General features: G+C 34.2%; 1 protein-coding gene across 6 annotated transcripts in view; it reads left to right on the top strand.

The window, feature by feature from the left end:
- The window catches only part of FNBP1L (formin binding protein 1 like), a 128,275-nt gene that overhangs the window by 82,097 nt on the left and 18,885 nt on the right, over positions 1–27,293 (top strand). For all 6 annotated transcript variants that reach the window (XM_028489117.2, XM_024119874.2, XM_028489115.2 and 3 more), the window contains 7 exons: positions 8,444–8,497; positions 9,753–9,900; positions 10,700–10,762; positions 17,738–17,842; positions 22,161–22,289; positions 24,054–24,200; positions 25,868–26,071. In XM_028489117.2, the coding sequence (XP_028344918.1) occupies positions 9,835–9,900; positions 10,700–10,762; positions 17,738–17,842; positions 22,161–22,289; positions 24,054–24,200; positions 25,868–26,071 (714 nt within the window). In that variant the 5' untranslated portion in view covers positions 8,444–8,497; positions 9,753–9,834. The remainder of the gene's footprint in view (positions 1–8,443; positions 8,498–9,752; positions 9,901–10,699; positions 10,763–17,737; positions 17,843–22,160; positions 22,290–24,053; positions 24,201–25,867; positions 26,072–27,293) is intronic.

The raw sequence follows: 27,293 nt of genomic DNA, 5'->3' as shown, positions 1-27,293 counted from the left end.
TCTACTGCTTTACTAGTCAAGAAATTCAAGCTCATCACCTTAATAAGAATCATGAAGCCTATTCCTGATTTTTATATTAAACTGTTTTCTTAAAAAATGAAGCAGAACCGAACAAATAAAACATAAAGCTCTTAAAGAAAGTAAGTTCAACCCAGTTGTAAACATTTTGATAGTGAGCTTTCCAGTGAAAAGGATTTAAAGATCTTGTTTAAACCCTATAAAGAAATAAGAAGGTTGTCAATGATGTTGGCTATATAGATCACTTAATCTCTTAGCTCTTTCATAATGCCTTTAATAGTTTTATTTCTAAGTTATTTGTTTAGCCATTTGAATTGTGTGTCTAAAATGAGACAAAATGTTTATTTCATCATCCTATAGGTTTAAAATATAGGCAAATCAGATAGATTAAGCTGCTGACTTGAAGCTAGGACTGTGTTATATAGTTCTGCTTTAAGAATCTAATATTTAGAAGGAAAACAAGTTATCAACTTGCAGAACAAAATTTCTCTGAAAATTATAATACTTAAGTCTGTGCCAATCTGCTCTTTCCTCAGTCTAAATTGAGCAATAAAATAATTTTCCTCTTTTCTGTCTTGAACATGCCTGAAAATATTCTGGAAGATTTGCAGGTTGATTAGAGATCACATCCTAAATAGCAATGAATTGTTGAATATATTCTTTGGGTATAGACTGAAGCTGATACCATAAATGCATAGTCCCCTTCACATTTTAGATATTGTGTATCCTTGACATGCTAAAGATCAAGCAAAATTAGGAACTGGCATTTTTAAGAAATGAAATACTTTGTTTACCTTCACATCCATTGAAGCTTGTTTGGTTTTTCTTCTCCTAGGTCTTTCAGGTATAAATACTAAAGTCCTCTTATTTCTTCTTGTTATCCTTCTATTTCACCATTTACCACCAGTAGAGGTATAATGAGAATGAAGTATGTCCCTTAAAAAAACAAATAACAGTATTCAGAATTTGTCTAATACTACTTGTAGTAATCACTTTTTTTACATTCAATTTTTAAAAATTGTGGTAAAAGGTACCTAATGTGAAATTTACTCTCTTAATCATTTTTAAGTGTATATTTTAGCTGTATCTTAAGCTGAAATATAAATATGTATATTAAGTATATTTGTACTGCTCTGTGACCAATTCCTAGAACTTACTCATCTTGAAAAACTGAAACTTTGCCTATTAAACAACTCCCCATTTTCCCCTTCCTCTAGGCTCTGGCAGTTCTATTAATACTTTCTGTGTCTGTGAAATTGACTACTCTAGGTACTGCATAAGTGAAATCATACAGTATTTGTTTTTTGTTTTTTTTTTTTGACTGGTTTATTTTACTTAGCATAATGTTGTAAGGATTCACCCATGTTGGGAAATGTATCAGAATTTCCTTCCTTTTTAAGGTTGAATATTATTCCATTGTATGGATAATACCACACTTTGTTTATCCATTCATCTGTTGATGAACATTTGGGGTTTTTCCACCTTTTCCGTATTGTGAGTAATGATTTTATGAACATGGTGTCCAAATATCTGAGTCCCTACTTTCAATTCTTTGGCTATATACCTAGAAGAGGAATTGCTAGATCTTATGGTAATTCTATGTTTAATTTTTTTGAGGACTACCGTACTATTTTCTGCAGTGGCTGATCTATTTTGCATCCCTACCAGCAATGCACGAGGGTTCTAATTTCTCCACATTCTTGCCAACGATTAATATTTTCTGGGTGTTTTCTTTCTTTCTTTTTTCTTGACAGTAGCCATTCTAATGGATGTAAGAAATCTCATTGTGGCTCTGATTTGCACTTCCCTGGTGATTAGTGACACTGAGTACTTTTTCATATGCTTGCTGGCCATTTGTATATCTTTGGAGAAATGCTATTCAAGCTCTTTGCCGATTTTTTAAATTGGATTATTTTTTTTTTATTATTGCATTTTAGGTGTTCTCTATACAGTCTGGATTGTAACCTCTTATCCGATATATGACTTGCAGATTCTTTCTGCCATTCCACAGTTGCCTTTACACTCTGTTGATCGTGGCCTTTGATGCACAAAATTTTAAATTTTGATGTTTGGTTTATCTATTTTTTCATTTGTTGTCTGTGCTTTTGGTGTCATATCCAAGAAATCATTGCCAAATCCAATGTTGTAAAGCTTTTCCCTGTGTTTTCGTCTAAGAGTTTTATAGTTTTAGCTCTTATGTTTAGATCTTTGACCCATTTTGAGTTAATGTTTTTATATGGTTGTAAGGTAGGGGTACAGCTTCTTTCTTTTGTATGTGGATATCTTTTACATTCAGTTTTCCACTATATGAGGAAAGATTTGTGTCTGTAAGTGATGGAAACCCCAGTGAGCTAGTTTAAGTGTAATGGTAAATTTATTGAGAAGAGATATTTGTTGATTTATTTATTGATATCTTTTATTGATTTGATTTTTTTTTAATTGATTTGATTTTTTAACTTGAGTTCCAGAAGAGGTTGAACAGTTCAGCTGCTGGAAGTCCTGGGATGCAGCTAGGTCACAGGGGAAAAAAAAGTCAGGATCTGAAACACAGCCAGATAGCCAGAGACCTTTGTTGTCTCCCTCCCTCCCTCCCTTCCTCCCCGCCCCCCCTCACCCGCTTCTTTTTGGGCTTCTTTTTATGTGTTGGCTTCATTCTTTCAGTGCAGACTGGCCTTTTTTCTCCACATGGCAGGAAATATACTCACCAACATTCAGTTTTATGTCTCAGAGATTCAGCTCTTGTACTGATCTCAAAGCTGTATCAGGTCCAAACACTTCATAATTCCAGTAAGAGAACTCTTTGGCCCAGCTAGATTCAGTTTTCTATCTCTGGATCACTTAGCTGAGGCCCACAAATAGGGCCATTTGTCTTAATCTGGTAATTCCTAAGCATGTTAACCATTGGATATAGGGATGGCAATTAAGAAAAGGGATACTAGTCAGTCTCAGATATCTAATACTACCCTTCTGCCATAGTATGATTTGTGTCCCATTTTTCAAATAAATATGGTATTGATCACCTGTTAAACAGTAATTAGAGCTCAGAGCCTCTCAAATGTTGAAAAATTGAAAACGTACAGAGGTGATTTTCTGCTTAAAATTTTTTGAGGTATCTTGTACCTCATCATTTAACTGTAAAATGTAGTTTAAATAAAACTGAATTAAAGTTTTGAGAAATTATTTGGAATACTTTATAATTTTCACTAAAACTCAAATATAAACATGACAAAACTAGAATGGGTAAAAAATATTAAAATCAGCAATTTAAATATAAATTAGTATGATATATTTAATATCATATATATAATTAGGATATATAGAGAATACTATAATATTTGGAGAAACCCATTACATTTAGAAGCCTTCTCAGGCTACTGAAGGTAGAGTGTTAATTCCTCTGTATCCATAGTGCATGATCCTAAGTTTCTTAGAAAACATGGATGAAACACACACACATCAAAACAAAGTATCAGTTTATCTATGACATCTATTATAATTTCTATAATATGTATTGTATCTATATAAAACTTGGTTTTAATTAATTCCTGATTCATAACATGCTATTCAAAACATGTCTTACATATAAAAACTGCTATCATAATTGGTTACTTGGAGAATCTCTGGACTTAGAAGAGAGGAAAATTTTTTCAAAAACAGTAGCCTAGGGAAACTGACACTAAGGGCAGATTTCTTTTCTTTCTTTTTTTAAAAATATTTATTTTATATTGGAGTATAGTTGATTAACAATGTTGTGTTAGCTTCAGATGTACAGCAAAGTGTTTCCGTTATACCTATACATGTATCTATTCTTTTTCAAATTATTTTTCTATTTAGGTTATTACAGAGTACTGAGCTGAGACAGTAGGTTCTTGTTGGATATTTATTTTCAATACAGCAGTGTGTACATGTCAATCCCAAACTCCCAGTCTATCCCTCCCCTCACCCTTCCCCTCCCCCGCCCCAGATAACTATAAGTTTGTTCTTTAAGTCTGTGAGTCTGTTTCTGTTTTGTAAATAAGTTCATTTGTATCTTTTTTTTAGATTCTGCATATAAGCAATATCATATGATATTTGTTTGTCTGATTTACTTCACTTAGTCTGATAATCTCCAGGTCCATCCATGTTGCTGCAACTGGCATTATTTCATTCTTTTTAATGGCTGAGTAATATTCCGGTGTATATATGTACCACATCTTCTTTATCCACTAATCTGTCAATGGATATTTAGGTTGCTTCCATGTCTTGGCTATTGTAAACAGTGCTGCAATGAACACTGGGGTGCATGTATCCTTTCGAACCATGTTTTTCTCTGGTATATGCCCAGGAGTGGGGTTGCGGGATCATATGGTAGCTCTATTATTAGTTTCTTAAGGAACCTCCATACTGTTCTCCATAGTGGCTGTACCAATTACATTCCCACCAACAGTGTAGGAGGGTTCTAAGGGCAGATTTCTTCTTTTTTTTTTTTTTTAACATCTTTATTGGAGTATAACTGCTTTACAGTATTTTTAACCTCTTTTTGGAGTATAATTGCTTTACAATGGTGTGTTGGTTTCTGCTTTATAACAAAGTGAATCAGGTATACATATATCCCCATATCTCCTCCCTCTTGCATCTCCCTCCCACCCTCCCTATCCCACCCCTCTGTGGTCACAAAGCACTGAGCTGATCTCCCTGTGCTATGTGGCTGCTTCCCACTATCTGTTTTACATTTGGTCGTGTATATATGTCCCTGCCACTCTCTCACTTCATCCCAGCTTACCCTTCCCCCTCCCCGTGTCCTCAGGTCCATTCTCTACATCTGCATCTTTATTCCTGTCCTGCCCCTAGGTTCTTCAGAACCTTTTTTTTTTTTTTCAGATTCCGTGTATATGTGTTAGCGTACTGTATTTGTTTTTCTCTTTCTGACTTCACTCTGTATGACATACTCCAGGTCCATCCACCTCCCTACAAATAACTCAATTTTGTTTATTTTTATGGCTGAGTAATATTCCATTGTATATATGTGCCACATCTTCTTTATCCATTCATCTGTCGATGGACACTTAGGTTGCTTCCATGTCCTGGCTATTGTAAATAGAGCTGCAATGAACATTGTTGTACATGACTCTTTGTGAATTATGGTTTTCTCAGGGTATATGCCCAGTAATGGGATTGCTGGGTCATATGGTAGTTATATTTTTAGTTTTTTAAGGAACCTCCATACTGTTCTCCCTAGTGGCTGTATCAGTTTACATTCACACCAACAGTGCAAGAGGGTTCTAAGGGCAGATTTCTTGAGAGAGATGAATTGCCTAAAATATTTTTAGTTTAGGAGGAACCTGCCTGTTTTACACTTACATATTTAAGACAAGCCAGAGATTTATTTGACTTAATTAGCATATTATGTTAAAAATTCAAAGCAAGGATTTGTGGGATTTAGTAACCAGTCACACCTTGGTGTGTATTTTTGCTGACTTCAGACTGTTTTCTTAGAAGGCCCAACTGAGATCAGCTGCTTTGAGGGGATAAGTTCTTTTGGTATGCTTTTATCATTATATATTTTTTTAAATTAAAAAAACAGTATATGATCACTGTAACACATTTAAATTTGAGTCATTTCCCAGTCTCTCTCCCTAGAAATGAGTACTATTAATAATTTGTTGTGTCTTCTTCTAGGGCATATGTTTTCCTAGAATGGAAGTTTTGATTTAGTGGAATACAAGAACATTTTCCACCATGCTGTAGTTTTTCTAGTGGCAGGGTAGGCTTGGATGGAGTCTTAGTGGCTTGTATATGGTTTCTGAGGGCTTTATTGGGGGCTTGGGAGGAGTTTCCCATAGATGGGTGACTTTACATAGAGAGGCAAGACAAATTTTTAAAAATTGCTGAGGATTAACTGTGCATGCTCAAAAGGTAAAAGTAATATTACTTTCTTCTTCCCCTTCCCTCTTGTGATATATGTGCTCTTCCTCCCAGAAGCTAGAGTTCAAATTAGTGTTGTTTATGCTGTGTTTAAGCTATGAGTATGTTAAGACTTTTGTGTTAATGTCTGTGGTAGTAGTCATAATTCTTTCTAGTGTCAGAAGCCCAAGTCATATTGGTTTAAGCAAAGAAAGGAATTTATGGCTTATTTGACTGAAAAGTTTAGGGATCTGGGTACTCAGAAAAGTAAGAATTTCTCTCTTTTTCTCTTGGTTTTGTTGTTTTTTCTGTTGATTTAATAGCCAGGTAGGCTCTTTACACGTGGGGGCTCCAGGATTGTGTCCTATTGACTTAGCTTCAGCATAAAGAGAATATAGTGATGAACAAGGACCTACTGTACAGCACAGGGAACTCTGCTCAGTATTCTGTAATAACCTAAATGGGAAAAGAATTTGAAAAAGAATAGATATATGTATATGTATAACTGAATCACTTTGCTGTACACCTGAAACTAACACAGCATTGTTAATCAACTATACTCCAATATAAAATAAAAATTAAAAAAAAGAAAAAGAACGTATCTTACCAAGAATTTCAAAGGAAATTTTAGCATTGACTTTGGCCTGGATTAATGGGCCTGGATCAAATAAGTGTTCCTGGACTGTTATAAGTGACCAACCCACCACAGTTACGTAGACGTGATGATAGAGGAGCTGTAGTTTAGGTTATTCTAGGCTGTACTAGAATAATAACTCCCAAATCTCAGGGACTTTATGCAGCAAAAGCTTATTTCTTGCTCATGCAAAGTCAGCACACAAGGCTAGGTGATAACTCTAGTAGTCCATGTGGTAACTCAAGAATCCATACTGATTTCATCTTGATCTTAACATGAAGCCTCCACAGTTGCTTCATCAGGGAATGAAGAAGCCCAGATGTTTATGCATGAGCTATAATGCTTTAGCTTGGTACTTAACACAGAGCTTACAGCCCATTGTACAGAATTAGCCACATGGTTCTGCCTAACTGCTAGTGTGCTGGAAAATGTGTGAAATAATAGGGTTCTTTGATGAGCAGAAATATGTCTGCCACAAACTGTTACAGAATAAAAAAGCGTAGTGAGTGATGCAAGTAGGTATAGATGACAAATGTCAATTATAGCCTATAACTCTAAACAATGCTTAAAATGTTGATATACAGAATTATGTTCAGAATTTGAAACTACTTGCTCTTTGGAATGTTCTTCGCCCAAGTTTGACTTGTTTTTATTTAAAGTAATTCATGGACTCATGGTTGAAAATCACTGACTTTAAAAGTAATTTCCAGAATGCAACCCATTTATAGGTTGGAGACTGTGGTTATAACCATAATAAGTTAATCAGTTACCTCATAATTGCTGATTTCCATGGATATTATAGTTTAAACCAGTACATCTCAAATTATTTGTGATGATGGACTAGTTTCTTTTAAAGTTTCTACTAATGCTTTTATAAAATACAATAAAAATTTAATGCTAGAAAAAATGACATAGAAAGAGACATGAAATACAGGCCGTACTTTTTTTTTTTACTGTTAGATTCAACATTTATAAAACTACTCTCAACTTGTGTACTTAGCTTGTTGTGGGATAGGTAACGAAGAGTCTGTGGACATTTACTGGTCCATGGATCATATTTTCGGGAGCGTGGTATAAAGGCCTCTGGTTAATGCTTTGCAAATATTATCTACTTTAATTCTCATAACCTTATGGGTTAGAGGTACTGTGTATCACCATTTATAGAAAACTGGGCACAAAGAGTGTGAGTAAATTGCCCAGGGTCACACAGATGCCACACAAACCCCACATAGTCCAGTTTGACTCCAGAGTCCATGTGCTTGTCTGCCTCTGATTTTGCAAAGATGAAATGAGGTAGCATTCTAGTCCGAGACTGTCAAGAATGGACATAGATACAGGCAGAGAAAGTTACAAATTGGAATTAATTCATTTGCCTAAAAAAAGAGAAGGTTAAGGATCACATAGTGATTTTCATATAAAAGTAGAGTTACAGAGGATACTGACGAACTGTTCTTTTATCCTGTAGTGAGTCTGCATCTGTTTACATTTTACCTTAGTTAGTATTATAATCCCTGATTTACAAAACAAAATAATGATAGTATTTCCTTGAAATACGTGTCTTTCTGCCATAACTCAGTTTCATATACTGAGTATGTTGTTTCATATACCGAGTACTTTGTTTCTTTTATTCTTTCTCTTAATTCTTTTTAGTTTGATAGCGTAATCAACCAAATTGTTACTATTACACTCGTATAAACATAGAAATAACATTTCTTTCTACAGGAATCAGTATTTTAAGGAGAAAATGTAAGTAATGATTGTCTATTACGATGGTAATAGATGATCATGTTGCTGTCTTAATTGTTTTACATCATTAAATTCTTGATTTAATGAAATTGGAAACTTTTAGAGTATTTGAATTTCAACAACAGTATATTTAGTAAATTTTTAAAAATCTTCTTCCTATAGAAATCTGGTTAAGAAGTACTGTCCCAAACGTTCCACCAAAGATGAAGAGCCAAGGTAAATTATATACCTATTTACTGTTGCATATTAAAATTTAAAAGAAGACCTATATTTTTGTTATTTAGTAAAATATAATGCCATTAGCTTTTTATAAAGATTTTTAAAAGTTTATTGTAATAAAAAATCATAATGTTTATGAAAGAGGAAACTACTATTTTTTCTTATGAGGTTGCATACTTCAGTGGGCTTGATAATAGCTTTTTAGAATAGTTGAAGTGTGATTTCTAAGTAATAGGTGGACTGGGACTCCACTTGAATGATGTAGTCTCCAGAAGAAAAGGGTATTTTTTCCATACTTTATTTTGTAGTTGTCAGCTTGTTAGATTCTTGCTTTTACTTTTACAGGTAGTAAAACAATTCGGCTGGTTGGTTTAAAGGGGTAATGAAAAGGAATAAGGTTTTCAGGGTAATTTTGGAACTCTGAATAAAAGGTTAGGAATTGCCTATGAGCTTTTTGGCATTCTTAAACAGGGGGATACATGGATAGTTGTAAAATGCAGAAACAAAAGGAGACTAGACTTAAAACAACTTTGTGTGTAATTGTCAGTTGTTAGAGGATTCTCAGGTTTAGTGTTAATGGAGTCCTAGCTGAGCTGTCCACCTTCAGCTTATGTAAGAGTGTTCCGGCAGTGTATTCAAGTAGATCTATACATTTTAATACAGTGATTCTCTTTGTTTCTCTCCTTCCCTCCACACACATTTTTTTTTACCCTTATTTTTGCCCCTTCTTACCCCTCTGTGGTGCCAACCATAGTGGCACTTCACTTGCATTCAGGATGTGGGCAGGCAGCTGTGTCCAGAGCTGATAGCAAAATTGTTCTGTAGATCACCCATCGAGATGCATTTGAGTGGTATAATTGGCAGGTTCTGTCCTCTAGAACAAGCATATCATCTCTGTAATAGGTTCAGCTGCCAAGCCTAGGAATCCAACCAAGTTCATTCCTAAGCTCAGGCCAGTTAATTGGCAACTTAAGAGATTCCAGTATGCTAAAAGAGCCTGCAGGTAGTATTATTATTTTTTGACCCCAAATATCCTTTTATTTATAAATTAAGACTGCCCGAAGATATATAAACATGTACAACTTGAGCTTAAGCAGGATTCTTTTCATACAAAGTTAATTTAGAGCTAGTAGCTGAGATTTAGGTTGAATATGTTAAAATTTGTTAAGTATCAGTCTCAATCTATACCTCACAAAAACATTTATAATGAAAGTAAAAATAAATTTCACCATTTTTAATATGTTTTTGTCAGGTTTACTTCGTGTATAGCCTTTTTTAACATCCTTAACGAGTTAAATGACTATGCAGGACAGCGAGAAGTAGTAGCAGAAGAAATGGCGCACAGAGTTTATGGTGAATTAATGAGATATGCTCATGATCTGAAAACTGAAAGAAAAATGGTAATTCTTATCATTTTTTTACAGTTATAATAGTATATGAAATATTTTCACAGAAATGAAGTAATTACTTTGCTTTTTAAAATAATGTATAGTCATACAGCATAAACTGGTTTTCTATTTCTCTAAATTTCTTCTAGCTAAAATCATCTCAAGACATTCTTGCTAATTTGTGATCCTTTTGGATTTAGGACTGAGGTTTGGTAAACTCCAGCCAGTGGGACAAATCTAGCTTACTGCCTGTTTTTGTTTCGTAGTTACCATGAGCTAAGAATGGTTTTTACATTTTTAGATAGTTGAAAAGAAAATGAAAAAAAGAATATTTTATGACATGTGAAAATTATATGAAATTCAAATTTTAGTGACCATAAAGTTTTATTGGAACAGGCGCACACTCATTCACTTATATATTGCATGTGGCTGCTTTTGCATTATATTAGCAGAGTTGAATATTTGTAACAGAGACAGAGACCATGTGGTTTGCAAAGCCTAAAATGTTTATTTGACCCTTTATAGAAAACTTTGTCAACCCCTATTTAGATAATCATGTATTTTCCAAGAGATTATATCTGTCTTAAAGATTATGTTTAAAATATTTAAATAATAGTCTATAAAATGCATTTTAGAGAATTTTGCTTTACTAATAATCTCTTCCTAAGTCTTGATAAAGTTTACATAATTAGTACCTTGAAAAAAAATTAAGTGAAAAGCCTTTTGGGGACTTTAGGCTTTAATTGGTATTTAATTATAATTTAAAAATTTGTTTTGTTTGTTTTTTTTGGTTGTTGTTAATGACCTTCAGCATCTTCAAGAGGGACGAAAAGCTCAGCAATACCTTGACATGTGCTGGAAACAGATGGATAATGTGAGTTATAGTGTCTTCATGTTTAACATAAAATTTTGTAGCATTTAGCTCTAAATGCTCTTATGCTTCATATCTATTTGAGTTTAATATTTCTCAATGTAGTATTATTTATCATTTGACATTGGTGTAAATAGAGAATATGAGACCATTTTGTCTGTTTTCCTTTTTTTCTACATGGTTCTGTACTTGTACCAATTCTATAATCTTCAGATAATTAATTGTAAACATTTAGGAATATTCTTTTTGACTTTGCCATTGTTACTATAAAATATTGATAGAGGATAGAAGTAATAAGGAAATATTGATACATCTTAGAAGACCATGTGACTGAGACTAAGAAACTAGATTCTAGTTCTGCCTTTTCCTTAGCACCTGATTTTTTCTTGACTTCAGTTTTAGCAAATGAAAAATGAAGACAGTGAACTAGATTATATGAAATGTTTCTTCCAGTTCAGTGATTCTATAATTGAGTGTTTCTAGTACTGGGCTGCTGGTCATAGACTGTCTCACTGTAGGAAATAAAGTACTTTATAGGGCAAAATTATAAAAGCATAATAATTATTTACTTTAAAAACTTTCCAAAGGTACTTATTAGTGTGGTTTTTCTTAAATATCCTGGCATACAGTCATTTGAAAACCAAGATGTTTACATAGAACATTTTATCTTCTTTACTTAAAACGCTCTGCCAAATGATGTGCTGTCGTATAAGGTTAATATTCTTTCTTGAACCCTCATGTTAGCAAGCAGTTTACTCTTTCCCTGCATATTTTTATGATGGACACTGTATTCCTTGAAAATTATGCTGAAGGGAGTTTTTCTTGTTAATCAAAGTAGCTTGTGGTTGTTGGAAAAAGGACAAGTCTGAGATTTTTTTAAAAAGTATGCATATACGTGTACAGTTTTCAGCTTTTTTTCTTTCTTTTTTAAAGGCACGGATTAAAAGCTTAGATTAAATTTCTACTATATAACTGTCACTGATGTAAGATTCTAATCACCAGTACTGATTGAGAATTCTTAGGTATATTAATAGTCTGTTTTCATTTTTGTTTTGATTTTCTTTCTAATTGGTTTCAGAAAGACTTCTAGGGAGTGTTTACATTTATTAAATTTTAAATTGCCTTAACTAGCATCCTTAGTATCTGCCACCCAATGAATGTGTATGTATGTGTGTCTTTCATTTGCACAAAATAACAGACTCCTACACTCATGAGTTATTGGTCCCTTTAAAAACTGGAGTTGACACAAATCATTCCTGTTGATATGTGCTGACTTACCTTTAGAACAATTGTTAGTTATTAAGCAAAAGTCATAAGGGTCATAAGAAACAAGCGTCAAAAAACGTAGGAGAGATTTCTTTAAGGCGTTAACAATATTGTGAAATAAAGGTGAGTTCAGCTCAGCTCATGTTTATTGAAGCATCCGTAACATGTATTGAGTCTGGTACAAAAGCAAATATGATATGGTCTTGTTTTTGTGGAGCCTGCAGTCTAGTGAGAAAGAGACACAAATATAATTTCTGTGTATTATGTAGAAATATGTGCAGGATCCCTTTTATAGTCCCATGTCTTCATGTCTAATCAAGAAAACGAAATTGTAAAATTCCTAACATGTTTGCAATAATTGAGAGGATATTTAAAGAACTCAGAGAGAAAGATAGAATTAGTGACAGAGTATTGAACATTGAGAAAAAAAAATTTTAAAGACAGTTATTAACCCAGGATAAACAAAATAGGCCCCACTGACATTTAAGTTGAGGGCAGAAGACAGTAGCCTGTGAAGAAGATTTTGAAGGAATGGTCAGAGATTGAGAAGATTGAAGCATCAGAAATGCCAGGTCTATCAGGTGGTTCCAAGTAACAGATCATATGAGTTTATAAGAACAAAGCTCAGAAACAGGTCAGTTCCAGAGTTGGTCAGTAGCTCAGTGATGTCACCAAGGCTGCTTTTTCTATCTGTCGACGTTGCTGTCTTGACCATGGCCTTTTCCCTCAGGCTTGTCCCTTTATGGTCAACAGTTGATTTAAGCAGCCAAGCACCACATCCTCATTCAGCTGCATGTAGAAGCAGGAGAGAGGAAGCATTTCTCTTCTGTTTCCTCTTATCAGGGAAGGAAAGCTTTCCCAGAAAACCCCAGCAGAATTCTTCATGGGTGCCTTTGACAGGATTAGATTACTTGACCATGCCCCAGCTGTGGGAAGGCTGGTAAAGCAAGTTATCAGCTGTTTTCAGCCTCCATACAGGGAGGTGGGCTCTTCTGAGAAAGAATAGGGGAGTAGATGTGGCCTTTGATTAGTCTGCGACACAAAGGATGAAGAAAGGAGAAATCTTTTCTGGAGTATATCCCTGTATTGTATAATGATATAATATCTTTCAGGGAAGGAGTATTTTTAATATTACTGTACTCATGATTCTTTTGCTGTTGCAAGGAAATTAGTAGGTAGATTTTTTTCACAAACAATAGAACACTTAATATAAAAGTATTTTTGTATATGATTTGCCTCAAATTACACCAAAATTAGTAGCTATAGCTGTTCAATTTGAAAACACAGCTCTGAACTGAGTTTCAGAGAATTAAATGTGGAAATTTAATTTTAATCTTCACCGGAAAGTGACATTCTTTATATTATGTATATTCACATATATTTATGCTTTGAATAAATTTTTGTATCTCATTTGATATCTCATACTAATCAAAATAGTAAGTACATTTTAAATTTTTTATAAGAAATTTCTGAGTACATTTATTTGATGTAAGTTATAGGTATGTCTAGTTCTAGGTATAAGGCAAACTGAACTAACTCAGACAACTTTTGGCTACAAATACCTAGATATAAAAGCTAAAATATTTTTTATTGTATTTTAAGCTCTTAGCATAGCTACCTGAAAGAAAGGGAAATTTCTAACTGCTGGAAACTAAGGGTAAACTAAAAGCCAGAGCAATAGTTGTGTGAGCTGATACAGTGGCATTTGAAAAGTGGTTCTAGAGGTTTTGGGGTATGGTTTACAGGACCTTGCCAAGGGCTTGGGGTTTAGTACTCACACACTGACAAAGTTTAGGTTTTACCGCTGTATGTTTGGAGAGTTGGAACTGAAATCCCTGTATAAAGTTTGACTCTTTGGAGGACTAAACCTTTAGTGAAAGGTGGCAGGAGCTCTGCCCACTGGCCAAGGGAGGTAGCGAAGAACCTTGTCTCTATATGAAGGTCAAGGAGTAGGAGGTATCCTGTGAGAAATTTAAACCTTTTGACCTTGTAGTTATGAGGTTTGCACTATCTGAATAGTTTTGTAATCCTCAAGACAAGAAATTGACATTGTAACTGGTTAGGTAAATAGAAAATGTTGACATCCTGTGCTTTCTTCTGAGTAATTCTCAGAATACAGGTAACAAGGCATATATTTTCCAGACAAGAAATTGGAAGAGTCTCCTCTGTGGAATTTAATTAGTTTGAGAGGAAAGACTTAAAGATACAGGCACCATGGTTTCTCCAAGGAAACCGCCTGGCCTTATCACTGTAGAAGAAAAGGCCATAATCCAATTAGCTTTTAAAATAAGAGCAGATAGGCAGGTATCCCCAGACATTTAAAGAAAACATCTAATGTAAACACCAGAGTATGCAGAAAAACTAGTATGCAGAAAAAAAAGCAACTTTGAAGAAACAGTGACTGTGAAAGGAAATAGAAATTAAAAAGCAAAAACAAACAAGCAAAACCCAGAACTATTAATTAATATTTTCATAGGAAATAGAGAAGTTATTACATCCATGAAATAGGAACAAGATACTATAAAGAAAGGAACATATAAAGAACAAAAAAGAACTTTATGGTAGCAGAAATGAAAAGCTCACTAGAAAGAATGAAATTGAAGAAATCTCTCAAAGTAGAGCAAAATGACAGAGATTGAAAATATGAGAGAAAATATAAGAGAATTAGAGGGACTCATCCTATAGGTTCATTTTCAAGATAATAAGCATCTTAAAAAAGAGAAAACATAGAAAATGGATAGGCAAAATTAATTCAAGAAAATTTCCCCAGAACAGAAAGACATGAGTTTCCAGATCGAAAGGATTTTCCAGGTGCTCAGCACAGTGGATTCACAGCAAGACATATCTTCATGAAATTTCAGAACAGTTAGGAGAGAGAGAAGATCCTACCAACCTCCAGAGAGAAAAAACAAAACAAAATAAACATATTTTATGCAAAGGATCAGGGATCAGAATGGGATCAGGAAGCCAGAAGACAGTGGAGTGGTACTTTTACATTTCTGAAGAAAGAAGATTTCCTACTCAGAGTTTCATACCTGGCCAAATTTTATCAATTAAAATAGATGGAAAGGCATTTTCAGTCATGGAGACTTAAACAATTATCTCTTTTAGGAGGCTTAGGAAGCTACTGCTGAATGTGTTCTAGCAAAATAGAGAAATGAACCAAGAAAGGGGCAGGTGTGGAACTAGGAAATAGGAGATTCAAATTAAGGGAGAATTGAAAGGAATCCCCAGGAAACAGTGAAGGGAAATCCCAAGGTAACAGTTATTCAGTAGGCCTAGTTTGGTAACCATTTCAAATTTTAACAGGTTACAAACCTCTGGGTTCTTGATTTCATTAAGAAGATAAAATTGATAGAATTCTGAATATGTTTGAATTATAACTGAGGAGAGATGTAAAGAACTGGGGACACTAGGGTTGAATTAGAGAAAAGTACATTGAAAACTAAAGCAAATTTTTTAGAAAAAGACATTAACTTCAGGATAAAAAAATACACAGGAAAGTAAATATATCACATGCTCAGTTGTGAATAGGTTTTGCAAAGTCATAGTAATTTGAATTAAATTAAAAAAATTTTAGAGGCCATTCTGGGCAGATGGTATTCCTGGGACACTTGGAAGAAACAACACAAAACCACTTTGGAGGGCTGTTTCCACATTCTAAGCTACATTGGGATTCCATCAAAAAAAAAAAAAAAAAGAAAAGAAAACAAGCAAACACCAAAACCAATCAACCAAACATAAAAACCAAACAGAAAACACCAAACAAACCAAAAAAGTCCTGCTTAAGATGAGCTTAAAATAAAAAATTACAAAATACATATTATTTTTCTTATTATAAAGAGATTGAGATACATAATAAATATTAACTCAGTCATGCCTATGATTTTTTTTTTCTTAACAGTCTTATGACGTCTGATATTTAAGGCACATGGTTTAATTGTAATAGTAAAATTCTTTGCTAATTTAGAAAAATTTTACTTGTGTGTAATTTTACACAATACACAGTGGCAATACCTTAAAGTTATTTTCTTTTTTATTGAGGTATAGTTGGTTTACAATATTGTGTTGGTTTCAGATGTACAGCAAAATTATTCACTTATATATATATATAAATTCTTTCAGATTATTTTCCAATATAGGTTATTATAAGATATTGAATATAATTCCTTGTGCTATATAGTAAATCCTGTTGCTTATCTGTTTTATGTAGAGTAGTTTGTTTCTGTTAACCCCATACTCCTAATTTATCCCCCTGTTCCCTTTCCCCTTTGGTAACCATAAGTTTGTTTTCTATGTCTGTGAGTCTGTTTCTGTTTTGTATATACATTCACTTGTATTATTTTTTAGATTCCACTTATAAGTGATGTCATATAATATTTGTCTGACTTACTCTGCTTAGTATGATATTCTCTAGGTCCATCCATGTTGCTACATATGGTAATATTTCATTTTTTTTTATGGCTGAGTAATATCCTATATATATATATATATATATATATATATATAAATATATACATATACACATATATAGCACATCTTCTTAAACCAGTTGTCTATTGATAGGCATTTGGGTTGTTTCCATGGCATAGCTATTGTAAATGGTGCTGCTGTGAACATTGGGGTGCATGTATCTTTTCAAATTAGAGTTTTCATCTTTTCTGGATATATGCTCAGGAGTGGGACTGCTGGATCATATGTTAGTTCTATTCTTAGTTTCTTGAGAAACCTGCATACTGTTTTCCACAGTGGCTACACCAATTCGCATTCCCACCTTTTAGGACAGTTCCCTTTTCTCCACACTCTCTCCATTGTTTATTATTTGTAGACTTTTTTGATGATAGTCATTCTGACCAGTGTGCGGTGATACTTCATTGTGGTTTTGTTTGCATTTCTCTAATAATTAGCTATGTTGAGCACCTTTTCATGTGGCTGTTGGCCATCTCTATGTCTTCTTTGAAGAAATGTCTAGGTCTTCTGCCCATTTTTTGATTGGGTTGTTTTTTTGATATTGAGGTATATGAGTTGTTTATATATTTTGAATATTAACCCCTATCAGTCACATCATTTGCAAACATTTTCTCCCATTCTATAGGTCTTTTTATTTTGTTGATGCTTTCCTTTGCAAAAGCTTTTAAGTTTGATTAGGTCCCATTTGTTTAGTTTTGCTTTTACTTCTTTTGCCTTAGGAGACTGATCTAAGAAAGTATTGTTGCGATTTATGTCCAAGAATGTTTTGCTTATGTTCTCTTCTAGGAGTTTAATGGTGTCCTGTTTTATGTTTAGGTCTTTAATACATTTCGAATTTATTCTTATATAAAGTGTTGAGGGAGTGTTCTGATTTCATTGATTTACATGTAGCTGTCCAGTTTTCCAAACATCACTTGTTGAAGAGGCTGTCTTTTCTCCATTGTATATTCTTGCCTCCTTTGTCATAGAGGTCTGTCGTAGGTGGGTGGGTTTATTTCTGGGCTCTCTTTTCTGTTCCATCTGTCTTTTTTTGTGCCAATACCATGCTGTTTTGATAACTGTAGCTTTATAGTATTGTCTGACATCTAGAAGGGTTATGCCTCCAGCTTAGTTCTTTTTCCTCAGGATTGCTTTGGCAATTCTGGGTCTTTTATGGTTCCATATAAATTTTAGTATTATTTGTTAACTTCTAAATGAGATAAATCTAATTTTATTTTTCAGCATTTTAATTTTTTTTAACAGAGTAAAAAGAAATTTGAAAGAGAATGTAGAGAGGCAGAGAAGGCACAACAGAGTTACGAAAGATTGGATAATGATACTAATGCAACCAAGGCAGATGTTGAAAAGGTAAGAAATAATCCAAACTGACTTTAATATCAAAATATTATTACTTGCATATGGAGAGTAGTTACAATATTTGTGTTGGTATTAGAGTTTCCTCAAGAGATACATTACATTGGGCTTCCCTGGTGGTGCAGTGGTTGAGAGTCCGCCTGCTGATGCAGGGGACACGGGTTCGTGCCCCAGTCCGGGAAGATCCCACATGCCGCGGAGTGGCTGGGCCCGTGAGCCATGGGCTCTGAGCCTGCGCTTGCGGAGCCTGTGCTCCGCAACGGGAGAGGCCACAACAGTGAGAGGCCCGCGTACTGCAAAAAAAAAAAGGTACACTACATCTAAATCTAAGATACACAAATATTTGCATACTTTACACATATTGGTCTGAGAAAGTAATTAGAATAAAATTAATATATTAATGTCAACTGCATTCTGAGTGTATAGGAGAGACATAGTTGCTATTAGGATTGAGCTTCTATCCTATTTAAAAATAAGAAAGTCTAAGGTATGTTAATGGGGTATACAAATAGAGGTTGGATAGTGTGCTTCCCAACTATACAGAAGGGAAAACATGATAAAACTGTCAGAAATGTGATATCAACTATTTGTTTATTATTTGATTAATTCAGTCATTCATTTTGGAAAACTGAATTCTCTCTTGTCATTCACTGACTGATTCTGGGCCACATGTTCTGTAACATTATTGTTGGTAGGATCAGCCCTGTAACTATTGCTGCTTAGCTTCTCCTTCTCCCCTGCTGTATGCTCTTTATCTTAGGACATTTGACACAGTGATAGTGCTGAAATGTTGGGATTTTGAAAAATAGATGAACCTTACTCCATGTTTTTGTATATACAAAGGCCCAACATTAGTATATTTTCTCCTTAGAATTTTGGAATTTCCTATAGCATCAGAACAAGAAAAAGCAAGAAGAAAGGAATAATTTATTTTCTACCTTCCATTTTCTTTACCAGTTTTTAAAAACCCCCAAATCATATACATTTCAGGTTACAGTTACCTTAAAGTTCTTCTAGTATAACTTATGATGGCGTTTATCTTGTGTACCCTATTTTTTTTTTTTTTTTTGGCGGTATGTGGGCCTCCGACTGTTGTGGCCTCTCCCATTGCGGAGCACAGGCTCCGGACGCGCAGGCCCAGCGGCCATGGCTCACAGGCCCAGCTGCTCCGCGGCATGTGGGATCCTCCTGGACCGGGGCATGAACCCGTGTCCCCTGCATCGGCAGGCGGACTCTCAACCACTGCGCCACCAGGGAAGCCCGTTGTCTACTCTATTTTTAATAACATATCTCTTATGATAGTAAGTTCCCTATTATTGGGAATATAGAGTCTTAAAATAGTCTGTTCATTTAAAAATTACCTTAAAGTTCTTCTAGTATAACTTATGATGGCGTTTATCTTGTGTACCCTATTTTTTTTTTTTTTTTTGGCGGTATGTGGGCCTCCGACTGTTGTGGCCTCTCCCATTGCGGAGCACAGGCTCCGGACGCGCAGGCCCAGCGGCCATGGCTCACAGGCCCAGCTGCTCCGCGGCATGTGGGATCCTCCTGGACCGGGGCATGAACCCGTGTCCCCTGCATCGGCAGGCGGACTCTCAACCACTGCGCCACCAGGGAAGCCCGTTGTCTACTCTATTTTTAATAACATATCTCTTATGATAGTAAGTTCCCTATTATTGGGAATATAGAGTCTTAAAATAGTCTGTTCATTTAAAAAAAAAAAAAATTTACCATTTCCTTATATTGACCCCACTTGTCTCCCTGTTCAGCTTTAGTTTCTTTGAGGTACCAGAAAAATAACAAATCTATATTTTTCTCAAAATAGGTTTTTAGATATTTGTAGCAGATTATCTACCCCTAGATGAACTATTGTGTTTCTTCACCTATTGCACATATGAAATATCTTCAAGTTACTTTTCAGATATCTTCAAGTTACTACTTTCCTTTGGATACCATTTAATTAACCAATATTCTTTGTTACCTCAAATTGGGTATAGTTCAGTCTGATCAGTTCTGAGTTTGATTACCTCCTTTGTTTTGAACACTAAATTTATGTTAATTATACCCTAAATGTATATCAGCTTTTTGGGCAACCACATTGTTTGGCTTGACTCTCATTGAGTTTATGGTTAACTGAAATCCCCATGTCTTTTCACATATGGTGTGGTGTAAGAATATGTGTCTCAGACAGAACTTGTACTGTTGGTCTTTTAAATGTATATGCTACATCTGTATCAATTATTAGATTCGATCCTGCTGTTAAGATTTTTGGATCCTGATTTTGATCATCCACTATATTAATTTCCTTCTAGGCATCATGTCATGCACATAATGTGTTATCATTACTTGATAAAAGTGTGGACCACAACACTTGCAAACAGCACTATTTTATATAGGGAAACTTCCTTGCTGGTTGACATTGACTCCTTAAGAACTCCTTTGACTTATTATCAAATATCAACTGAATACATAGTTTATGTACTAGGCAAGTTAGGCAAACTCTTTAACTGGACTCTCATTTTTAACTTACTCATTTTGTCTATAAAGATATCTTTAGAGACAGGTCAGACGTCTTGAAATCTAGATATAACTAGTTAGTTTCACCTAACGAGTTCAGAATTTTAATGTTTATATCTTCCTTTTTTATTCTTATTTGTTTGTAACCCCTTTAATTATTAGAGAATTAGGAAAGCTTTGAGATTTTACTTTAGATACTAGAGAGCAGAGGAATTCTGTTTTAAGTGACCAGGAAGGGAAGGGAACATAGTTTCAAGTAACTACTTATGAAAATTTAAAAAAAAAAAAGCATAAAAAAACAGGTGAAGAGGGAGCAGGCCGATTACTGTATCTTCCTAAAGAAAAGGAAGTCAGTTGCAAAAAACCATGAATATACGTAACATTATCAAACTGTACACTTAAAAATGATTAAGATGGTAAATGTTATGTGTATTGTGTATTTTACCACAATTAAAATTTAAAAAAATTTAATGAAATATAAAAAGAAAAAGAAAGAAAGGAAAGGCAGTAGATGTGAAGCCCAGAATATGCCAGGGAAGGTGTCAATTATTTTAGCTTCTAGCCTTATTCTCTTACATAACCTGCTGGAGCCTTTCTCCAAGGCCTTGGGAATCACAGCCAGTGACTTGGAACATGAGGAGCTTCCCCTGAAAGAACCATTGTGGGTAGGGGATATTTTGGAATCCTTTTATTCCATCATAGTTTGTGAGAGGAGGGAGAAAAGGGAAAGGAGTGAATGAATGTGTACTTTACGATCCCAGGTTAGAACTTGAAGTGTATTTTTCTGTAGAAATATTTTGGGCCATGGTGTTTAGTTTTCATAGTACTTATTTATTTTAATTTTCAAGTACACTGTGGCTTAAATGGATTTTTGTGGACTTATCTGAGATCTTGACTGCCATGTATTTCTGTAGGTCAGTTTGTTTCTGAGTTCAGAAGAACTAACTTGTAGACCTACTGTTAGAAGGTTAGGGATTACAATTGTAAAAACTAGAATTAGAATAATGAAGTGTATTCACAATGTGCTTTTATTGATATAATTTTCAAAGCACTCTCATCTAACATGATTTATAGCTTGGAACACTGAAAAATTTTCAATTCTTATTTTGTTTTTTTCTATTACTTTGTAACAATTGAGAAAATTGTTTAGATTCCCCTCCAATAAATCTAGATTTGTGCTGTTTGTATTCTGATGTTCTCACCAGTGTATCAGTAGATGGTACTAATGTTCTCATTCAAAAAGCCTTTCTATAAGACCTTCCTTGAGATGAACAGAACTATATTCTAAATAAGCATTCCTTAAAGTACCTGTGGATTTGTATAGAGGTAGAAATTATTGTTAAGCATTTCATTATCCCCAAATCCCATTTTTACTATTATTTGGTTTCACTGTGGTTCTGAGTTGGATATATAACTGGATTATGTTTAAAGAAGTGTTTTACTGCTAACTTTGTAACTGTCTAAATTATTCCTGATGCTTTTTTTCTCCTGATTAAAAGCTTACTATTTCAAACCATAATGTTGTCATTTATTTAATTAAAAAAATCTGAATTTGTTAAGGAGAAACTTTATTTTAATGGATTATTGTAAGGGGGAGGATTTATTATTGCAGTAAGAGAAAGGGAATATTGCAACAGGGAGACTGGCCATAGATCTGTAAGCCTCTCCTTTACTTTTAAATGATATCAGTAGTTAGAAAAAGTCTCGTTTTAGTATAACTTCTAGAAAAGTGAATTAGCTGTGATTTTGTTGCTCGTCTTGTCGTTGGTGATGATTTGGACCAATTTGCCTCTAGGCTAAACAGCAGTTGAATCTACGTACACATATGGCTGATGAAAATAAGAATGAATATGCTGCACAATTACAGAACTTCAATGGAGAACAGCACAAACATTTCTACGTAGTGATTCCTCAGATTTACAAGGTAAAATTTAGAGATGTGAAATTAACCTAATTTTACATACGGAAGAGCTAGTCTTTAAATGTAAAACTTTAAAATTTCAGGCATCAATCAGAATGTTTCTGGATTCACTAGTCATCAAGATTGGTGATAAGAAATTTATGATTATAGATGTGAAAAGTAGATTTGTTTTTGACTTTGAAATCACAGATTTTTCTACAGATTTATTAGTAGTATATTAAACAGTTCACTAAAACAATGACATTTTCTAGATAAATTTAAATACTACATTATTAAGTATTATGAGATGGGAGAATTCATTGGAATTGTGTATTGTAGTCTGCTCACTTAGAATTTGGATATAGCTTTTTGACACAATAACAGAATCATTGGCATTAGTCCAGGTGGCAGAAATAAATCCTAAGAAATGCATTTGCTAGCCTGGTTCTTGCCTGCTTATCTTCCCAGCTGCCAGATCATAAATGTAATTCAGGCTTATAAATCCCATACATCATCATTTGATGATACTAATTGCCAAACGGCCCTCAGGTAAAGACCCCAGAGGTTAAATTATGTTACCGCCTATTCTAGAAATAAGAGAAATTAGAGAAAAGGGATTTAGTGAGACAGTGTTGAAAACAGTAGTACCTGGGAGAGCAGTCCAAATACACCTTTTTTTCCTTGGAGGCAAGTTAGAAGTACGAAGGAAGCATAGTGAGAGGTGGTGGACTAGAGAGGGTATCAGATTTCAGTCATTTAATCCAGAGCGTCTAGTCAGCCTGTCCTCACTCTGTGGTGCTTTTCTAAATTTACCAGCTATGCCTTCTTATTCTGGGGAGACCTTAACTTGGAGATCCACTGCTTTTCTGTGTTTTGGGGCTTGATCCTTTTGTTTGTACTTTGCTATGGAGCAGTCTTGCCACTTTGTGATGCTGGGCACAGTTCTTCTGTGAAAATGCAGGTCTCAAAAAATAAATTCCCAGGCTTTGGGAAGTAAAGAGAAAAAAGTAGTATGAAAGCTTTGGGAGCTAGGGGACTTGAGCAGTGTAGTTGCTTCCTTTGAGAAAGAAATGTCATTGTTGACAAATAAGAAGTGTCAAAAAATGCCTTTAAGTTATTTGGCATAATTGTGTCCTGGCATAATTCTTAGTGGCATGTGCCAATGAATTTTTGAATTGTAGGGATTCCATACATGTATCACTTTGACCTTGTGGCTTCTTGTTTTTCCTCTTGTGTCTCCAGCCTTTCGATAGTCACTTTGAGCTGTAGAATGTGGTAGGTTTGGGTACCCGTTGGTATGCGGTCAACTGTGGATTCTTGGTCCAGTCAGATCTTACCAAAATGTTCTGAACTAACTAAAGGGTTTAGAATGCTCACACTTGTATATGTTTTATGCCAGTTGCTTAAAAAGGAAAAAAAATGTGTCAAAATTCTGTGTTAAAGTGAAACTTTTCCTAGAAGCATAAACAATAATAACTGCTCTGACTGAAGAATGAAAGGTAGAGGTTGTATGAGGCAGAGATCTGGTAGGCTGTAAGTGGGTCCCTTAGAAGTCTAGAAAACTGTTGTCACCTGGTTTTAGGATATACTAAAAGCCTTTTTTTTTTTTGCTACTTCACAGACCTCAAGTTTTAAGTACTTTAAGTCTGTAGCACTTGTTAAAAGGTATTTACAACAGTGTAACTGTTAGGGTAGAATCTTTGTGGGGTTTTTTTTTGGAAGGGGGCTGCTTCAGAATGAAAAGAAAATTCAGTTTTCCTTTTTTTTTTAAAAATTCCTAATTATTAGCAACTACAAGAAATGGATGAACGAAGGACTATTAAACTCAGTGAGTGTTACAGAGGATTTGCAGACTCAGAACGCAAAGTTATTCCTATCATTTCAAAGTGTTTGGAAGGAATGATTCTTGCAGCAAAATCAGTTGACGAAAGAAGAGTAAGTGTTTTATAATTAATTTGAATAATATATTTGGTTTAAGTTAGTGAAATGAATTGGGAAAGGGGGGAAGTAATTGATGGTTAGCTGATTTTGTTATATTCTGTAGAAGTAACTTATTGCCAGACTCCTTTGGGCTGTAAGGATCATTCTAAACACTAAAATTCTAATTGTTTAAAAGGAAAGCGTTCTAATGCTTCTCTTTCCTTTCCCCACTAATTTTTCAGTTCTACTCCAAGAGTATAACTAACCTATGAACTGTATGTTACAAACTATATGATACTGTTAGTCTAGTGAAAGTTTAAAGAAGGAAATGGTCAGATCTAGAGTTGTAAGAGTTGCTTGTAACCACAGGAGTTAGCACTTGAGCTGCATTTTGAAGCCTGAGTAGTGTATGGAATGATGGCTCATGAGAAGAGGAGGAGGGCATTATGAGTAGAAGGTACTGCCTTCAAGAAGCCCTGCTCCTCTTGAAGAAATAAATCTAATCACATTATATCTTGATTAAGGTCTAGAAAAGGTCTTGTACCTGGTCATTTTTCAGTAAACGTTGATTTAGTGACTGAGAAGCTAAGGCTAAAAGAAAATGAGGATATGAGGGAAAAGGAAGAGAAGAGAAACAGTGTTTGGGGAGTGCCAAATATGTACTACGTATTTTAGTCTTCATGGCAAGTTGGTTTTATATGAGTGAAGGTCTTTCCTGTAACAAATTCTGACTTAAATTTAAAAAAGGAAAGAAGATTTTGGGGTTCTTTGGGAATTCAAACATACATTTATATTTTGGTATAGCTGCATCCAAGGTTACAAATATAGTTAGGTCCTCCTCCTCTCTCCCTCTTCTTACCCTTTAGCAGATGATTGGTGGGGGTGGCATTAGTGACAAAAAAAAAAGTAAAGTATGACCTAAGGATGACTTTTGACTAAATGATAGGCAACATGTACTACCAACAGAAATGGGGTATAAAAGAGGAGAGGTGGTTAGGGTAGGGGTGGGGGAGGAGTTTGTAGAGATAAAGTATTCTGTTTGCAAATAATGAGTTTAAGGTGTCAATAGAACATTCAGATAGAGGTATGTATGTCCAAAATCAATATATAATACTTATGTGAGTTTTAAAGTTTTGGGTAAATGGTGCTAAACTTTGTTGCAGAGTTACTTTTTGCACTCAGTATTGTTTGTGAGATCTTTTTTCATTGCTCTGTTAACATTCCCTCGTATGTCTTTAATATATTTTATTTATCCTTTCCCCTGTTGTGTGTTCTTCCCCTGTTGTGTTCTACTTGTCTCTTACCCTCTTTTACAATTAGATGCCCTTTCCTCTGTTCCATAGGTCACCTTCTTTGGAGACATCCTGTAAAACAGAAAACCCTTTTCCTATAAAACTTAGAATTTCTACTTGAGAATAACCATGGAGTGAAAACATCCGTGAATATTACAAATTAATAAAGTAGTAGTTTGTAAATTATTTTTCTATAGGAATTAAAATATTTATGGTTTATTACATATTCACAGGAAGAAATTATTCATTTTAAACCTTTAATAAGTATTGTAGAATTTTTTCTTTAAATTTTTATTTGTTGTTTTCTAACACAGGTTAAGGGTTTTGAAAGCTAATATGGTATCATAAGCAAATGAAATGGTTTAAAAAAAACATATTTCTTGTGTATAGGACTCTCAGATGGTAGTAGACTCCTTTAAGTCCGGATTTGAACCTCCAGGAGACTTTCCATTTGAAGATTACAGTCAGCATATTTATAGAACCATTTCTGATGGGACTATCAGTGCATCCAAACAGGAAAGTGGGAAGGTGGATGCCAAAACCACAGTAGGAAAGGCCAAGGGCAAGTTGTGGCTCTTTGGAAAGAAGCCAAAGGTAAAAGTCATAAAATTCCTTCCTCTATGCTAATAATTTTGTTTTAGTTTGTCATTTAAAATGATGTAGGTATTGAATGGATAATGGTTTACTATTAATAGAGAATAAATATTTTGATTTGAATGATTCAATTAACTTTTCACTTAGTAGAAACATAGAATTTTGTACCTTAATAGTAAAAATTATTTCTGGATTTAACATTTGGCTGCCATATAAAAATGAGTAAAAATATTAAATAAGTTGTTAACATCTCTTAAATTATATGTTTTTGAAATTTCATTTGTATGTAGTTTCAGTTCATATTTTTCAGAATCATTATGATCTGGCTCTAAGATCACAAAAATTGCAGTTCTCAGTTGGAATGAATAATTGACCACAGCAATAATAAAATGTCAGATTAGGTCTTATAGATGATACTAATAAGGTTATTTTTATCATCCATGTGAATATTTAATGGGAAGGGCTCAATGCGTGTGTTTTTTGAAGTTTAAAAAAATCTCTAGTTTACTAAGAGAATCTCTCTTAACCTCCTGTTGAAACCCATCTTTTGATGTGCTGTTTATTTTAGATAGATAAATTTAGCTCAGTAGGTGAGCAAATGGAATAGATGCGTGCTTAATCTTCTTATCAATTTAATGACTGTAAAGTGTCATAATCAGTAGGAGAATAGATATGTACTTTTAATCTGATGTTCTGTATTTATTAAAGTATACATGATTATTTTAATTCATTTTTCTGATCTTGACATACGAATGTAGATAAAATTTTACTCATTATAATATACCTGTAAATATCTTTAAAAGCACAATTATAATTAACTCAAGCTTTATTCATGCTTTTCATAATGTTGTCCCATTGAGAAGTTGAGAGGTGAGACTTTTTTTAAAGTCAGATCAGAGTAGCTAGGAGAGCTTAGAAAAACAAGGAATACTGAAATTTTTTTAAAAAAAGAGGTGCAACAGGGATGAAATAGAAACAGTTTTGAGAGGAAAGCCACAACGTAATGAAATTATTTTGCCTATTTATGATAATCAGTTACAATTTTAACTTATTTTAATAGACTGCCTATTTAGATAACTTTAACTGTAGCTGCTGCCTTTATCTCTGACAAGTATTATAGGTTAAGTATAACTAACTAGGTGGTGCTAATATTCTAGAAATCAGAAGAGAATTTTTTTGTCTAGGTCATATTGCTCTCTCTAACCTTATAATTTGTATACTC

The sequence above is a fragment of the Physeter macrocephalus genome, chromosome 4 (assembly GCF_002837175.3).
Source record: "Physeter macrocephalus isolate SW-GA chromosome 4, ASM283717v5, whole genome shotgun sequence".
In the NCBI taxonomy this organism is placed as follows: Eukaryota; Metazoa; Chordata; class Mammalia; order Artiodactyla; family Physeteridae; genus Physeter; species Physeter macrocephalus.
This window is presented reverse-complemented; position numbering and strand designations above follow the sequence as displayed.